The sequence below is a fragment of the Spermophilus citellus genome, assembly GCF_964194105.1.
Source record: "Spermophilus citellus genome assembly, chromosome: 17".
Lineage (NCBI taxonomy): Eukaryota > Metazoa > Chordata > Mammalia > Rodentia > Sciuridae > Spermophilus > Spermophilus citellus.
In genome coordinates this window covers 23,143,186-23,156,944 of record NC_138199.1, presented here as the reverse complement: position 1 = coordinate 23,156,944, position 13,759 = coordinate 23,143,186, and the positions used below count along the sequence as shown (strand labels likewise).

At 44.0% G+C, this 13,759-nt stretch overlaps 1 protein-coding gene across 1 annotated transcript; it reads right to left on the bottom strand.

The window, feature by feature from the left end:
* Positions 1-911: 911 nt before the first annotated feature.
* Positions 912-7,586, bottom strand: LOC308636652 (transmembrane 4 L6 family member 5-like; the record flags this gene model as incomplete). Its single annotated transcript, XM_081272256.1, has 5 exons — positions 912-994; positions 1,074-1,254; positions 1,488-1,624; positions 2,022-2,102; positions 7,416-7,586. 5 exons carry the CDS (start codon positions 7,584-7,586, stop codon positions 980-982), a joined length of 585 nt encoding a protein of 194 aa, XP_081128382.1. The 3' UTR covers positions 912-979.
* Positions 7,587-13,759: the final 6,173 nt, after the last annotated feature.

The following is a 13,759-nucleotide window of genomic DNA, read 5'->3' as shown; positions in this document are numbered from 1 at the left end:
ATACTCTACCACTGAGTCACATCCCCAGCCCAAGATGGTACCCCTTTTGAGGACAAGTAAAGAGAGAAAAAGTTATTCCTGTGTGGGGATGGTGGTCCACAGGTACTCATAATATTATTTTTATGCAACTCTGTGTGAATGAAATGTTAATAATGTTTCAAAACATTATAGGAGTTCTGAAATATTTCTTCAAAAGAAGGGGAGAACATATCATCCCAAAGACTAAAAGAAAGAGACAGATCTCTGAAGAAATATTTACTGTGGGATTTGGAAGAATTTTTCAGGAAGGTTTTCAGCGACATCACTAGGATTCTGCAAGTAAGAGCCAGAAAGAATGGCTGAGATGAAAAGGTGCTGGTAAAGTAGGTGTGGTGATTGATGCATACTGTGTCCCAGCAACTTGAAGGCTGAGGTAGGAGGACCACCAGTTTGAGCCAGCCTGGCAATTTAGTGAGTCCTTGTCTCAAAATTAAACAAAAAATGATGGGGGTGTATGTAGCTCAATAGTGTGGTAAAGCACTTGCACGGCATGTGTGAGGCCCTGGGTTCAATAATCTCCAGTAGTGAAAATAAATCAATAATAAAATTAACAAATAAAACGGAGTAAACATGCAATGGAAATAATCCTTTTCTTTTAAAAATTTCATTTTCCACCCTTGGAATGTCAAGTTTTTTGAGAGCATAGAAATCATCGGTCTTCTTTACCACTGTATTTCCTGCACAACTTAATAGCTCAGTAACTGTGAAAAAAAAAAAAAAAATAACAGGTTTGTGTGTGGGTGGGGGGTGGGGCTGCAAACAGGGTCAGGAGAACACCAACCTCAGAAGACTCTCACACACTCCTGCTGGCTTAGGGCATTATCTGAGCAGGAAGGGTTGGGGGTGAACTTAAAACCATTTATTCTAGGCAAGCCAGGGACTGTGGAGGCCAGGCAGGGGTCCAGGAGCATGTAAGTATAACCGGGCGGCCAGTGGAGTCTCAGTGAGCTGAGCTCTGCGGAAAAGAGAAAGTGAGTGAGGACATAGCTAGGAGCAAGCTGGTCCCTCCACAACTCCACCTCATGCTGTCCCACCTTTTTCCTGCAATCGCCACAAATGACACCAACAGTAGCGTTCACCAGCTGTATGCCACACAGCACGATCTCCAGACACGAGGCAACCACCAGCAGCGAGAAAAGCGTCAAATTCCAGAGAACCACGTTGGGTGGCTCCTCGCACAAATACCATTGAGTACGGTTGAACAAGTAAGCGCCTCTGTGGACAGGTGGGGTCAAGCGAGTAAAGAAGATAACGTGGCGCCCCCTCCTTCCCCCTCCCCCACCCCCATCCCGTACACGCGCCCATTGGGATTTGCAAAGGGTTAGTTAGACCCACGTGGAGGGAGATCAGAAGCTCGGTGGCACCCAGGTTTCCCCGCCCACCTGGGGAGGCCATGGGAACCGCGAAATGCAGAGACTGGAGGGTCACGAACACAGGCTAAGCCTTACGCGGTTTCTCGGAAATGGTAGTCCCACTTGTCATCCGCTAAGCATTTGGGTCCAGTTTGGAGGCCGGCTCCTGACACGCCAAGGCAGTAGATGGCACCAAGCACTCCAATGGCGGAGGAGAAGATAGAACGCAGCATCTGGACCCGGTGTGGAAGGTGGGCTGAATAGGGCCGCCCCATCCCCACTCGTGGCCCCACAGTGCCTAGCTCTGTCACCCCACCCCCCCACCCCCCCCACTCATGAGGGTAAGGAATTCTACAGAGGATGCTGTGGCCCTGTAAGAGAGAACTAATCCTAAATCCTTCTTTTTCCTTGCAAGGAGAAGGGGTACTGGGGATTGAACCTCCCAGGAGTACTCTACCACTGAGCTACATCCCCAGCCCTTCTTCTTTCTTATTGAAGAGACAGAATCCAGTTAAATTGCTGAGGCTGTCCTCAAACTTGAGATCCTCCTGCCTCATTCTCCAGAGTCACTGGGATTACAGATGTGCACCACCACACATGGCCCAATTCTCTTTTTAATTTAGATCTCACCCTGCAGCGATTCCCACAGCAGCCTGTTCCACAACAGCCCTTGCCCCCTGCCCGAACTGCAGCGATTCCTGGACACAGCACCTGTGGGACAAGAATCAGTGTGATAGTGTGAACCCTCCACTCCAGCCCAGATCCTCAAGGTCTTCACCTCCTATGGAAGCTGCCTATGGTGTTCTCAACCCTTTGGACTATAGGAAGATCTTATCTCTACCTGTCCTGGAGCGTGCCTATCTTAACAAAACTTTATTTATATGCCTATCTTACTCTGTCCATATTGTAGCTTCCTTGAGGGTTGGGTTCAATATTAAACAGTTCCTATAAATCTTGGCACATAGTAGTTGCCTTTCTTAATGGGAATCAGGAGGCCCTGGGTTGAGGGCCAGGTGCACATTATCTCACACTCGTGAACTGATTAGTTTCTTTGGGTCTCAATTTTGTCCAATGTAAAATGGGTTTGTAAAGCCTACCTCACTCACAGTGTTGTGCTTAGGATTGAATGAGATAACTGGTGGGCCTGGTGTCAAGACTGCCTTAGAGTAAATGCTCTTTAGCTGTAAATGTCTTCAGCAGTGGGAAGAGGTAGTGGTGGTGGAAGGTCTCGTGAGCTAGGATATGGTAGAGTGTGTTCACAAATGCTGTGATGTGGGTTGTGGGATTTCCTAAGATCCAGCCCCTAATCTTTTTTCTTCCTGTGACTTTTCTCACAAAGTCCATCCCCTCCCAGGGAATCAGCTACTCCCTCTGCCAATAGTCACCTCCACATGCCTGGAGATCCAAACCCAACTGCCTGAGGAAGGTGTTCACTCAAATATCTTGGTTTTAGCTCAGATTCAGTCTCACAAGTGACCTCAAAATATTTTCCAAATAAATCTTCCTTTGATTTCCTCATCCTCATGATTGAAAAATATCATCCATCAGGTCACCTACGATGGAAAACTTTAATCCTTCTGCATCCAGCCAGACCTCAAGTCTTCTTGAGTTTTCCTTCAATGGCTCCTGAATCTATCAGTCCTTTGTCCTTATCCCCCATTCAGTTCCTAATCAGGTTCCATGAGGAAGATGTTCTCGGCCTCCCTACTAAATTCCCATAGCTCTTGCCCCATGCTGTTGCACACTTCATCCTTCATGCCACCACCAGATTAAACTTGGTCTTGCCGGGGTGGGGTGGTGCACACTTGTGGCAGGTGGATGCAAATTCAAGGCCAGCCTTGGCAACTTATGGAGACCTTATCTCAAAATAGAAAATAAAGGGCTGAGGTTGTAGCTCAGTGGGAAAGGGCTCCTGGGTTCGATCACCGGGAGCAGGGACTTCTTCAGTTGGTTTTCTTTCTGCTGAAGTCCTTCAGAGAGGATCCTCTCAATACTGAATCCTAGCAAGTCCTTTGAAGCTCCTCACTCTGCCTTTAGCCTTGTCATTGTCTTCATAGCCCAGGCCAGGTTCTTTGTTCATCTCCCATCCCTGGAATTCATCGGCTGTTTTGATCCTTCCTTCCTGTTGGTTTTGTCTGGCATACACCATACAAGGCAGCATTTTGTTCTTTTGCAGGGAAGGGGCTGAGAGTTTTAGTTCCGTTTTATCATCCCCAGCAACCACAGAGAAGCACCAATGCATTGATTATTTGCAATAATGAGTAGAACCAAATTTCCACCAGCACTCTCACTCCCCTCCTCCTATGTCCTGGCAGATCCAGGGCCAGTGCTGACCCCCATTTCTTACCCTCTCTGGTGAGATCAATTACTGGGAGTTTCCAGGATCCAAAGATACCTAGAATTGTCTCTGGTTTCACTAATATGTGTGTGTGTGTGTGTGTGTGTGTGTGTGTGTGTGTGTTTCTGGAAATCGAATCCAGGGCATTGCCAAGCTAGGCAAGTGCTCTACCACTGAGTTACAGCCCCAACCCAGATTTACCCATTTCAAATGACCCACCTGTTTGAGAATATTACTTTTGGTCAAAGTATTTGCTTCCTTTGGTGGTCTAAACTTCCCTCTCTTGTTCTCTGCCATCTAATTGTCTTCATGAAAAGAGAACTGTCATCATAAATTCAGGAGGCAACACTGTTTATAGCTCAAATCTGCTCACTTTTCTTTATTACCATGGCCACTGGCCTATTTCAAGATACTGTCATCCCTCCATGACATTAGTCTCATCTTTCTGCATCTATGGCTAAGCTCCTGCTATCAATTCTCCACACTAATGCCAGAGGGATCTACTTCAATCCAGTGATGTGTGGAGCAACTAGAACTCTCACACTGTGCTGATAGGAATGAATTGATACAAAAACTCCAGCAAACTACTTGCCAGTGTTAGCACTGACTTTGCAAACCTTAAGAGTCAGCAGTGTTACTTCTAAGAGTAACAATGGAAATAATCACATATGTTCACCTAAGGCACTTACAAGAAAGATGATGTTAACATTATTTGCAAATAACCCAAACTGGGAACTGCCCAAATGTAGAGTGTAATTTAAATTGAACCAACAATAGAGTGTAATTTAAATTGAAGTATGTTCACATGACAGAATGCATAAGAAATTAAAAAAAAACTTGAGCTACACAAAGTAACATAGATGGCTCTCACAAATATTATGCTAAAGAAGCCAGACACAAAAGAACACATAGTGTATGATTTCATTTCAAATAGATTACTGAAGAGGTCAAAGTAGTTTCTGGGGTTAGAAGACAGAATAATGGTTACCCTTGTTGGTGGGGGTAGTACCTGGTGAGAGGCATGTGAAGGATTCTGGTAATAATGACCTGTATTTTTTTACTCACTTGTTTTATGAGATGGGGTTTTGCCATTTTATCCAAGTTGACCTGGAACTCCTAGTCTCAGCCTCAAGATCCTCCTGCTTTAGCCTCCTGGGTAGCTGGGACTATAGGTGCGTGAATTAACAGTTTTTTTGATCTGGGTGCTGGGTATGTGGATATGTCCGCTTAGTAAAAATTCACTGAGCTGGGGTTGGGGATGTAGGGCATGTACTTAGCATTCACAACCCCTGAGTTCAATCCCCAGTGATTGTGGGTCCCCCACAAATAATCGCCCCCCCCAAAAAAAAATCACCCAAAACAAAAATCCCCAACTTCTTCCCTAGGAGCTCTTAATGATAACTTGCTTTTCCTTCCTTCCTTCCTTCCTTCCTTCCTTCCTTCCTTCCTTCCTCCCAACAACCCAGGGCACTGTGCCACTGAGCTACATCCACAGCACAGCATGCACTGTGCGCTCTCTCTTTCTCCGTGTGTGTATATGTATATGGAGAGAGAAAAATTCGAATATATATATATATATATATATATATATTCGACCATATATATCAGGGCAGGGTAATAATAGGTATGAGGGGTACATATCTCATACCTTTTCCAGGATGGACTCAAACTTATTATTTTCTTCTCTCTCTCTCCCTCCCTCCCTCTCTTTTTTTTTTTTTTTTTTTTTTTTTTTTGTGGTACTGGCAATTGTACCCAATGATACTCTCCACTGAGGCTTATCCTAGTCCTTTTTAATTTTTTTTATTTCCCAGGCTGGTCTCAAACTTGGATTCTCCTGCCTCAGCCTCCTGAGTATCTGGGATTACAGGCATGTGTCACTGCACCTGGCATTACCTTCCTTCTGAGTAAGTGGTATTGTAGGCATGTCTACCATGCCTGGTTAGCTTGTGGTCTCCTCCTCTCTGTTTCTCTCTCTGTCTGTGTGTGTGTATTCTCTCTCCCTCCCTGACTCCCTCCCTCTGTCTTGCTCTCTTTTCTTTGCAGTAGTGCTGGGGATCAAACCCAGTGTCTCACACATGCTAAGTAAGTGCTCTACCTCTGAGCTATACCTCCAGCCCTATATATTTTTATTTTTGATGGCACCCATTCCTGTCTGAAATCATCTTGCAGACTACTTCCTTCATTCAGTGACTATTAACACAGTTCCTGTTGGGTGAAGGCACTGGTCTAGGCACCAGGCACACAGCAACCAACAGAACAGGCAGTCCTTGCTCTCATGGGGCTTCTGGTCTTGCTTCCTTGATACCATTTGACCCACAAAGGAACAGAAGCTTCAAAGGGAGTAGGGATCTTGTCTGTGTCCCTGTGGCATCATGTGGTACTTCCTGGGAGTGACTTATTCCCAGTGCATGCTCCCCCACCCCCCAAAAAAGAAAAGAAAACACAGAAATCCCCAACTTCTTCCATAGGAGCTCTTTATGATAGCTTGCTTTTCCTTCCTTCCTTCCTTCCTTCCTTCCTTCCTTCCTTCCTTCCTTCCTTTCTTCCTTCCTATAACCCAGGGCAGCTGTGAATGAGACTATTGGAAGCACATCCTTGGAGATGACTCCTGAAGAAGAGTAGTTAGGCTGGGTGGAGAAGTGGGGGATAGTTTAGGTGGAGAAGGGACATGATGTGACACTGAGCAAGTATGTAGACCTGGGGGAGTGTGACATCTCAGAGAGAGAGTTCAGATCAGAGAGCTGGAGTAGAGTCCATCAGCCATAAATCCATGCAACAGATGGGGAGTAGAAGAGACCTCAGAAGGTAAGAAGGAGTTGCTAGGTAAAGGAGAGGTATCCCGCTTAGCTAATAGAGGTGTGACCTGGAAAAGGGATGAGGTGAGACCCCTTCTAGAGAAAGTTGTCAGTCAGCAGTCCTGAAAAGAGGGAACGTATCGCTGGGTAGATGTCTCATCTTTACCCCATAAAAATATGACACTAGTTGACCATCTAAAACTTTCTCTAAATGAGGAAAGAGAGGAGTAGATCCAGGAAGCCGGTGTCCCCTCTTCCTCCACTTCTCCCAGCAGGTCCTCATCTCCAAGAAGCCTTGGGGGCAATTTCTCTGCCCTACTGACCTGCTTCTGAGTTTACCCTTAGCACCCAGCACAGAGTGAGCATCCAGAATGTGGGCTGAGAGTGAGTGGATGTGGAGGAGGGAAGGGCAGCACTGAGCTGATAGGTATTGTGACTGATGGGTGACATCGCTGCCTGACTCCAGACCTTTTTGCTGTACCCCTCATGCCTATTATTACCCTGTCCTGATACCTCCCACACAACTAGCTGCTCCTTCTTGTTCTACCCTTGTAGTGAGAGGTCCCCAACATCTGCTCAGCCGCAGAGGCTGGGAGGGTCAGGTAGGACATGCTTTGACTCAGAAGGGAAGCTCTTTAGAGACTTGAGCCTCCCCTCCCTGCCTTCCCCCTCCCTTCAGGCATTTAGCTCAGGTCTTTGGGGGCTCCTCTAGGGCTGTCTACAGAGTGCTGAGTGTGTAGGGGAAGGATTGGGCACATTCCTTGTCCCCACCAAGCACTTGCCATCCCCTCTGAAGCACCATCCTTTTCCCTCTCCCCTTGATTCCCACTCAGAACCCCTCACAGGGATGCCCAGGCCCCTGGCCACTGGCTTATGCTTTATTCTTACCATCAATCCCCCGCCGATGAAGCCAGCCATGAGCAAGACTTGCAAGCTGAGTTGGTTAGTGCTCCAGGTCTTCCCATCAGGCACCAATAGGAGAGCATTGGCCACAATACAGACTAGGGAAAGAGATATTAGAGAGAGCCCCACACAGCGGGAACACTTCCCCGTGCACATGGCGGGCAGTGAGTGAAAGTGAGCCGGAGGTTCCAGGGTCCAAAGGAAAACAGGCTGGAGCGTGAGCAAAGGTCAGAGAAGAGGTGTGGTAGAAACTGGCAGGATTAGGATGATAAGGGAGAGAGGCCCTGAGGAGATGGAGGCTTTGGGGCTGCAGCTGGTGAGATGACGGGGAGAAGGTAGTAATGGAGCAGTTGGGGGAAGTAGTGACACCTTTGGACGTTGCCTGGCATCAGTTTCTTCAATTTCTGAGCACGCCTCTCCATAGTCCTTTCTTTGATCCCTTAACCTGTTTGAAGACTTGACCAAGCCATCTCATGTCTTTAAGTCACAATTGCCTCATCTCTATAAAGGGCAGAGTGATATACCACTTTTCTCCTGAGCAGGCTGTAAGGATTCCTTAGGACAAGGGAGGTATTTTGTAAACCAGGCAGCACAAGGAGGTGTACAGTGGCCTCATGATTTCCATCTGTCACACAGTCAGTGTTCCTCCTAGAAAGAAATGAAAAAGATGATAGGCTTCAGTTGTCTTTTTCATATTTTTTACATTTGTTTTTTGATCCCGTCTCCTTTTGAGACTACTACCTATTTCTCAGGTGAACTTGAGATTGAGGCCTGATTTGTTAGTGTTGCAGGAAACAGACTGATGGAGAAGCAGTAAGCAGCACTGGGAGTCAAGGAGAACTCCAAACTTTTTTTTTATGCCAGTGCACCCAGAGGAAAACAAATTCTGAGCCCTGGTCCCCAGGTTTTTTGTTTTTGTTTTTGATCCACAGTTGTTTTTTTTTTTTTTTAAACAACATTATCATTCTGGTTATTTGGCATCATTTTAGACCCCTCCTATCTTTGAGACTTTTTTCCTCTTTTAAAAAACATTCCTTGGGGCTGGGGATGTGGCTCAAGTGGTAGTGTGCTCGCCTGGCATGCACGGGGTACTGGGTTCGATCCTCAGCACCACATAAAAATAAAATAAAGATGTTGTGTCCACCGAAAACTAAAAAATAAGTATTAAAAAAATTCTCTCTCTCTCTCTCAAAAAAAAAAAAATTCCTAATCTATGTGGCTGAAGGCCGTGTGCAGGGTCTCTAACATCAAGCATGGTTACAGAAACAGATTAGAAGAAATGGCTCTTTTCCCAGGTATCTGTTATATTTCAAGAGGAAGTAGTAGGACTTCCAGGGCAATTATTTACAATCCAAAAGGTTTTGGCCCCTGGTTAATTAGGCTTCCTGGAGAAATGCTGAGAAGGGGGAGAGGAACTGACCCTTTCCCCAGGCATTGGTTTCTGACCGTAATGTTTTCATAATCTCATTTCACAACCAGGTCTGGTTTTGCCATCGCATTAGAACATTCCATCCTCTGGCCTCAATGTTTGACTCAATGATTGCTGTACAATCCAAGCCAGTTCTGTGAAGAATCCATCTTTAAATTTATTTTTATTGTTGTTCAAAGAAATTCTGTGTTTTTTTTTTGTTGTTGTTATTTTGTTGTTATTTATTTAATTATTTATTTACTTATTTTGAGGCACTGAGGTTGCTGGTGGCCTGTTTTCACCATGAGGAAGGGCCTGCCTGTTGGCACAGGAAGTCAATCCAGAGGAAAGAACAATTGATTGGTAGAATGAGATGTAATCACTTCATTTGGATCTGCAGACCAGCCATGTCTGAAGCCTGATCACTCCTTGAAACCCTTTTTTTTTTCTTTTTGTACTGGGGATTGAACTAAGGGGTGCTTAACCACTGAACCACATCTCTAGTCCTTTTTTTTTTTTAGTTATACATGGACACAATATCTTTATTTTGTTTATTTATTTTTATATGGTGCTGAGGATAGAACCCAGGGTCTCACACTTGGTCTCACACTTGCAAAACAAGTGCTCTACCGTTGAGCACAACCCCAGCACCCCCCCCTTTTTGTATTTTATTTAGAGATAGGGTCTTCCCGAGTTGCTTATAGCCTAGCTAAGTTGCAAAGGCTGACTTTGAACTCACCATCCTCATGCCTGAGCCACTGGAATTATAGGCGTGAGCCACTGTGCCTGGCAGTCCTTGGAACCTTTTGATGATGTGAACCGGTTTGGGTTGTGTTTATGTCAGCTACAATGTAAAGAATAGTTTTTGATACAGAGATTTAATTCATCAAACCTTGATTTCATTCAGGCCTATGGTAGAGATATGAGGATTCTCAGTTAAGGATCGAGACCCAGCTTAGTCTCAGACACAAATAGGAATGTGCAGCCCCCACAGAATTAGCCTACACCTAAGTAGGAAATGGTAGTGCCCATGGAAAAAATGAGCATAGCACTAAGCACCACAGAACTTCACAGGGCATGCATTAAAAAGCGGTACCACAAGGAAAGTGGGAGCCAGTTGGGGACTTTTGATATAGCTTCTCCCAAAGGCCCACTCAAAACACTAGAGAGACATGAATGGTGGAGAAACTTACTGCTAACCTGTATACCAGAATCTAAGGGGAATCCTTGCTGTTTGTAAGACAGAGAAGCTGGGTGGGGGAAAAGCTATGAAGAATTGTCCTCTTGAATGAGAGGACGCCTGAAAAAAGAAAATACTTTGAACTTTCCCCAACAGGTTGCCTCTGACTCATAGGCAATTATTGTGGTAACTGATATTTGGATTTGCTTATGTTGGCTTGTTTAATGCTTTTAAAATATTTCCATGCTGCTTCTGATATCTTCTGTTCTATTTCTTTAAAGTTTTTACTTTCTCCTGTGTTTTAGAAGACCTATTAAAATCTGAATAGCAGTTATTTTTATTTATTATTATTATTATCACTTGTGAGTGTGTGTGTGTGTGTGTGTGTGTGTGTGTGTGTGTTGCTGAGGATTGAACCCAGGGCTAGGTAAGTGCTCTACTACGGAGCTATATCCCCAGCCCCCCAGTGGTTACTTTTTTTTTTTTCTTGTTCTTTTTTTTTTTTTTATTGGTTGTTCACAACGTTACAAAGCACTTGACATATCATACTTCATACATTAGACTGAAGTGGGTTATGAACTCCCAATTTTACCCCAAATAAATAAGGAGGGAGATGGATTCCAGTGGTTACTTTTAAATATTGCAAACAGTGTCCTTTAACTTGCCTCTCCCTGAGAAACTTCAGACTCTCATTCCACAGCCTCCTTTGAGGGGTTCTATCCAGATGTTTCACCTTGCCTGGAGCCATATGACCATGTGATCTGTAGTAAAAATGGAACTGTTCATTGCAAGTCCTCCAACTTCCCTGTATCCATGTCCTTTGCTAAAAAATTTAGTTGTTCCCCTGCCCACTGTCAACTCAGAAAGAGGAAGAATATACCTCCCACCATATGGGCAGAAAGTAGAGTAGGCATAATCAACAAGATACTGGTTTTGAGCCTAGGTATTATGTGTTGCCACTTGCCGCTATCATGGCCATGAGAAGAACATACCTGAGTTAACCCACTGATAAAAACAAAGTGCAAGATTCAAGGAAAGGTCCAGGTTGGATCCCAGCCAAGATCAGCCCACCTCCAACCAATCCATGCACAAGTAAGTGAAATAAATACTTATATTTGTATGCTACTAAGACCTGGGAGTTTTCTTTATACAGCAATAGCTGCCTAGCACAAACCTGATTATACAGGCCACAGCTGACTGTGTCACAAACTAGTAGCTGATCCACAGACAGGCAAGCATGTAGCCAGAGACTTATGAGATTGCTGAAGGTGAGAGCCCTGCTGAACAGAGGTAACTGTCTGCGTGATCACATAAAAATAATATAATGAGTACGTGTGGACCATCCTGCCAAACACAATTAATTTTTTCTCTCATTACTTGTCCTCAAACAGACCCTATTATGGTCTAAATAACGAAATGGATTTTCACTCATGGGAAATATGTCTTTTAGACAACCTGAGAGAGACAGAGAAGAGGGAGTCCCCAAAACTGAAAAATGTATGAAGGAAGGCAGTGAGAAGAAGCCATGAGGCAACAGAAACCACAAATGATCAGAGGGTGCAGCAAGAGAATTGAGTAGAGAGGTGCCATTCAGGAAGAGTGCGGGAGGAAGGAGCCTGAGGACCCGGAGGCAGAGATGGAGAATCTGGGTCTGGGGCAGCGGGTGGTAGTGATGATGCTGAAGGTAGAGCAGGGTCACCAGAACTAATGTCGAACTACTAGAGCAACTGTCCTGTCCTGAATAGTGGGCTTTCCAGAACCTGATGGACTAAGAGTGAGCCATGAACAGGCAACTTATTTGCAATCAACACACAAGTTGATCACTAATGAGTCTGAGAGAGGTACTTTTTTTATGTATTTTTTTTTGAGTTGATGATTGAAGTAGGACCACTTAACCACTGAGCTTTTTGTTTTTCCCCCCAGAACTTTAAAAAAAAATTTTTTTTGAGATCAAGGTCTTCTAAAGTTGCTTAAAGCCTCACTAAGTTGCTGAGGTCTCAAACTCTCAATCCTCCTGTCTCAGCCTCCTTCCCAAGTTGCTGGGATTTCAGATGTGCATCACCATACCTGGCAAGATGGTAGGACAAGGGTCCTTAAAGTCAGGGTCTCATACATATTAGGCAAGCCCTCTACCACTGAGCCATATCCCCCAGCCCAAGTTGGTACTTCTTTTGAGGACAAGTAATGAGAGAAAAAAATTAATTTTGTTTGGCAGGATGGTCCACACGTACTCATTGTATTATTTTTATGCAACTCTGGATGGATGAAATAATGTGAATAATGTTTCAAGACATTATAGGAGGTCTGAAATTTTTTCTTCAAAACAAGGAGAGAGCACATCATCCCAAAGACTAAAAGGAAGAGACAGATTTCTGAAAAAATATTTACTGTGGCATTTGGAAAATTTTCAGGAAGGTTTTCAGTGACATCATTAGGATTCTTCCAGTAAGAGCCAGAAAGAATGACTAAGATGAAAAGGTGCTACTAAACTAGATGTGGTGGTGCACACTTGTAGTCCAGCTACTTGGGAAGCTGAGGCAGGAGGTTTACAAATTTGAGCCCAGCCTCAACAATTTAGCAAGACCCTGTCTCAATATAAAAAAATAAAATGGACCAGAGGACATAGCTCAGTGTTAGAGCACTTGCCAAGCTTATATGAGGCCCTGGGTTTGATCTTCAGTACCACAAAATAAATTAATAAATAAAAATTTAATAATAAATAAAAGGGCTAGGGATATAACTCAGTAGTAGAGTACCCCTAGTTTCAATCTTCAGTACAATAACAACAACAACAAAAAGACAAAAGCTGGTCTGACCAGAGACTTCTTTGCAATGCCAAATGTCACAAGACCAAGGAGTGTTATCTATAGCTATGTAAAAAACAAAAAAGTCATGACTCAATTAATATGTACATGTCCAAATTTATGCCTAGCGTCATACGATCATGTGGCTCTTTGCGTAAAGGACAACAGAATTGCATTTCTGAGAATGGCTGGATTTGGAAATATCACTGTATCTCCTTCTCCTTTTGTGGGAAATTATTTTAACTCACCAGGAGATGAAGTAAAATCAAAACTCCCAAATGGGGAAGTCTAAACCATTTATATAAATCTGGTTGCAGACTTGGATATAAGTTTCCCTCAAAAAGTTCTTTTTTTTAAAATATTTATTTATTTATTTATTTTTAGTTTATAACATCTTTGTATGTGGTGCCGAGGATCGAACCCGGGCCGCACGCATGCCAGGCGAGCACGCTACTGCTTGAGCCACATCCCCCCAGCCCTCAAAAAGTTCTTTTAAAGACAGAATATATAATCTCAATTCTAAAAAAATGATATTAAGAGTGTCCAGATGTCAATCATTTCTTGCCTGCCATGACCTGAGTCTATTTTAAGGAACTATCAGGTAACAGGAAACCCATCTCTCTGTTGGGTTGGGTGGTAAAGTGCTTTCCTAGCATGTGAGAAGCCCCAGAGGGATTCAATTCAGTCCTAAAAACAAACAAACAAATGAACAACCCCACACTGAAACAAAAGGGGAACTTACTGGTTTGGGTAATCAAAACATCTAAAGGTAGATCTAACATGATTGCAGTGTGATCCAGAAATTCAAGGTGTCATCACATTACACCACCAGCAGCCAGGGAATTTCTTCTTGGCTTTCTCTAAAGACAAAGGGAGTTTTTTCTGTTGCCCAGAAAACTTCTCCTTTGCTTGGTTCAGATTCAGTGCCTGTCTCTGA